General features: G+C 35.5%; 1 protein-coding gene and 1 long non-coding RNA gene across 2 annotated transcripts; both read left to right on the top strand.

Moving 5' to 3' along the window:
* Positions 1 to 341: 341 nt before the first annotated feature.
* LOC147531811 (uncharacterized) lies at positions 342 to 1,193 on the top strand. The gene is made up of 3 exons (XR_015227299.1): positions 342 to 406; positions 513 to 599; positions 1,041 to 1,193. It is a non-coding gene; the product is annotated as an uncharacterized LOC147531811 (long non-coding RNA).
* A 799-nt stretch (positions 1,194 to 1,992) lies between these two features.
* Positions 1,993 to 2,952, top strand: LOC147531810 (uncharacterized). Its single transcript, XM_086649840.1, has one exon. It carries the CDS (start codon positions 1,993 to 1,995, stop codon positions 2,950 to 2,952), a length of 960 nt encoding a protein of 319 aa, XP_086505966.1.
* The last annotated feature ends 1,182 nt before the right edge of the window (positions 2,953 to 4,134 follow it).

The following is a 4,134-nucleotide window of genomic DNA, read 5'->3' as shown; positions in this document are numbered from 1 at the left end:
CCACTGTCTTAATATCTTCCAACCAGAATCTGCTCTTATCTTCCAACCTTTTCAGGTAATTCCTCTTAAATGAGCAAATCCTATTTGTCTTCAATGATAGACTTTAAGGAAGCTGAATATTCCATTTGTTCTTTTAAGGAAGATGATAATGCCTTTTAAGGAAGAGGATAATGCCTTTTGTAAATGAAACTTTGACATTCCAAAATGACAGACAAAGTGAAAGGAATATTTTTCTATTCTGTACATTATATTTTCATACCTTAAAAGGCATTATCATCTTCATTTTTCTTACCTTCTTCATTTTTCATACCTTCTTCATACCTTCTTCATTTTTCTTTTCCCTCCAGTATACAATGGATATTGAAGGAATGCTTTCTGGGGACATTGTTGCACGACGTCCTCTCTGGTGAAACAAACTTCAACTTAGTTGTAACAGTATACAATGGATATTTTGTTTTTTCTTTTCTGTAAATTATCGTTTCATACCTTCTTTATTTTCTCTCTCTATCCAGGTTGGATCGTGATTTTTTCGGCTATACTTCATCTACTTCTGCTGCAACATCATCAGAAATGACGAACCACAATCAAGCATCTAATAAGTAAGTTTGGAACTAACTTGAACTTTACTGTTTCGTTATTGTTTTACTTAAAAACAATAAATTGGTGAGTACACATTTTAATTTACTGAAATCCAAACTCTGCTCAGTACATATTTTCATTTACCAGGAACAAAACTGTTTCCTTACCTAATAATAATTTACCTGTGCCATTTATATGAACCAGTAACAAATGTCTAATAAGTATGTGTGGAAGTCATTACATATTGTTGATTGTTGTGTACTTATAACCAGCTCTTACTTTACGGTAAATCCAATAGTTTTATGGTTCAGTATACATGAATACTTCAAATTTTGGTTAGTACATATTTATGTTTACCGTGAACAAGAATATGTTCAGTAAATATTTATGTTTACCGAAAACAAAACTGTTTCCTTACCAAAATTAATTTCAGATGTCAATGATATGTTTGTTTTGTGCAGTCTCCCACTGGATTTTTCAAGAAATTCCTCTCTCTTGGTTGAGGATGCATGTAATGCCATTGTCAGGGCTGAACCTCTAAGGTCTGCTAGCTGGCCTGAGGTGTTTACACATTTGGGGCAGGAATTCCCTGGAGGCGCCAACGCCTTTCGAAATGCACTTGGACGTTATTCAATAAAGCACGGGTACAATTTTAATTATTTGAAGAATGATCTTGATCGTATTACTTGCGTATGCAAATCCCCAAAATGTTCTTGGACCATTCACGCTGTGGCACCTCTGAAGTCCAGGTCAATGTTTGTTCTAAAAGCTTACAACCCTGTGCACACATGCCAAGATTTTATAATGTCAGATAATAAGCCAAGATTATCAACCGAAAGTGTTAGCTTATTAATAGTCGATGACATTAGGGAGAATCCGACCAAAAGTACTAAAGACATTGTCAGATCTTTCAAGAAAGACTATGGAATTGAACTCAGCTACTACTATTCATATAAGGCTCGAAACAGGAGTATTTCTTTGGCCTATGGGGAGGAAGCTGATTCTTATGCCAAACTCAATTGGTATGTTGATGCCCTATCCCGTTCTAACCCTAATAGTTTAATTGATCTTCAAGTTGATAAAGATTCCCACCGTTTTGTTCGAATATTTATTGCTCTTGGAGCATGCATCCAAGGTTTCAAGCACTGTCGCCCATTGATATTTGTTGATGGTACTTTTGCGAAAACGAAATACAATGGGTGCATTCTTGCAGCTGTGGCGAAGAATGGCAATGATGGTAAGTATTTTACCAATATTTTCCGTCCGGTACACAATTTTATTTACTGGTTTTTTTTTATTTCCTGTTCTAACTACTGCCATATGTACTTTGCAGGTTTTTTTGTTATCGCCTATGCTGTCGTTGACGTAGAAAATGATCTAAACTGGACCTGGTTTTTTTGTAACTTGGCGAAAATGGTTGATAATAGTGAGTCTTTGACTTTTATGTCGGACAGGCACAATGGTATTATAAATGCAGTTTCCAACATTTTCCCAACCGCGCACCATTCATTCTGCGTTTGGCATCTAAGAAACAATTTGAATGTACGTGTAAAGAATGGTGCGAAGAAGTCGGACTATTTCCAATCCCTCATGTTTAAGGCGGCTAGAGCCCTTACTATATCGGATTTTCAGAAGTACACTTCTGAACTTGTAGTCATGGGTGGCAATGCTGTGGATGCATTTCTTCACTCTATAAATCCGGAACATTGGGCTGATGTTTTCTTCCCAGGAAAAAGGTACGGTTTAATATGTTCTTCGCTCTCGGAATCCTTCAATTCGTGGGTAAGGGATGAGAGAGTTCTTCCAATAACCGTAATGCTAGATATGTTGAGGATCAAAATTATGAACATGATGAATGCCAGAAGAACTGAGTCGGCAACTTGGGACTCTTTCTTGTGCCCTAAGGTCAACGAAAAAATGCAGTCTAGATTCAACGTTGCCTGTAGCTGGAAGGTAATACAATCAGGTAAATTTGTGTATGAAGTAATGTCCATGCCGAGTCACTCTGTGGACCTTGGGGCTCTTACATGCACATGTCGTAAGTGGCAAGTCCAAGGTATCCCTTGTGAGCATGCCATATTGTGTATTAAAGTGCATGGAGGTGATTCATCATCCTTTTTTGATCCCGCTGTTACAACGGATGCATACTGTAAGACTTATAGTCATTCCATAAATCCTGTCCCATATTTCGATCAACCAACAACGTTTGAGGAAGCGAGCAAGATACTTCCTCCTTTAACCAAGAAACGTCCGGGCAGACCACGTTCTGTAAGAATTGAAAGTTCTGGAAACTTTAGAAAGAGGCAGCGGATATGCGGTAGGTGTAAGAAGCTCTCTTATCACAACCGTGCTTCGTGCAACGAAGCGATTTAGTGATTGAAATGGTTTTTATATCAGCAGCAAAAACTAGGGGCACTCTACAACTTTGAAAAGCATTTACAGTGTTGGGAGCTTTTCAAATTTTTGAAGAGAGTCACATTTTAGCCTTGTGCTGCTTTGATTTTTTTTGTATCTTTTGTCGAACTTAATGTATTTGTGTTTAAAGTCAATGTATTATCTTATATTTTGTTAGTGTGTATTGTGCTTGAACATAATGCATGATATGAAACTTTTAGTTTTATCCAGTACATTTTTCTATTTACCAGAAAGTTTAAGTTTTGTCCAGTAAATTTTTTTATTTCCCGGAAAGTTTAAGTTTTTCCAGTGTGGTGATTTTATCTTTTCTAAGTCAAGTCGAGTACATATTTTTATTTACCGGGAATTATTTTATGTTTTGAGAATATATTTTCTCGAAGGGACTTTTTCCAAGTTTTGTCTAGAACATTTTTTTATTTACCGGAAATTATTTTTTTCCCCGGGTTTTTTTGGGACAAAACTTCTAAGTTTTGTCCAGTACATGTGGATTTTCCGTAAAATTTCTAAGTTTTTTTGGGAGAAATTTCTAAGTTGTTGTGTCTAGTACAATAATAGAGTTTTGTCCAGTACATGTGGATTTTACTCAAAAATATACAGTACAATTTGTTCTAAGTTGTGTTTAGTAAATTTTTTTATTTACCAGAAATAATTTGTTTTCCCGGGATTTTTTCCGAAAAAATTCTAAGTTTGGTCGAGTACATATTTTTATTTACCGGAAAGTTAAATTTTTCCCGGATTTTTGGATATTTTTTCCTAAGTTATGTCAAGTACATAATTTTGTTTACCGGAAATTTTTTGTTTTCCCGGCATATTTTATGGAAAATTATCAAGTTTTTTCGAGTGAAAACATATTTTTTTCCAATACAAATTTTCACAATAACAAAACCTTCCAAGTTTTCACAATAACAAAACTTACAAATTTTCACAATAACAAAACCTTCCAAGTTTTTTCCAGTACTTAGTAACAGTTAACAAACACAAACATAATTTTCACATAAACTATTTATGACCCTTCATTTATCACCCTTCTCCATACCTCCTTTGATTCATCCAAAATTTTGAAAGTTACTTCTACCCTCTTTCTTCTTGCTTTGTCTGCATAAGTTTCCACCTGCGTGCAGGACCCCGGGAAATTGGACT

The sequence above is a fragment of the Eschscholzia californica genome, unplaced genomic scaffold (genome assembly GCF_041429995.1).
Source record: "Eschscholzia californica isolate CP2 unplaced genomic scaffold, dmEscCali1.0.p SCAF_6, whole genome shotgun sequence".
Lineage (NCBI taxonomy): Eukaryota > Viridiplantae > Streptophyta > Magnoliopsida > Ranunculales > Papaveraceae > Eschscholzia > Eschscholzia californica.
Note: the sequence above shows the minus strand (reverse complement) of the source record. Positions and strands in the feature narration are given on the sequence as shown.

Coding starts and splice junctions, on each gene's coding strand:
- LOC147531810 (XM_086649840.1), top strand. CDS start 1,993: ATGGTTGATAATAGTGAGTCTTTGACTTTTATGTCGGACAGGCACAAT.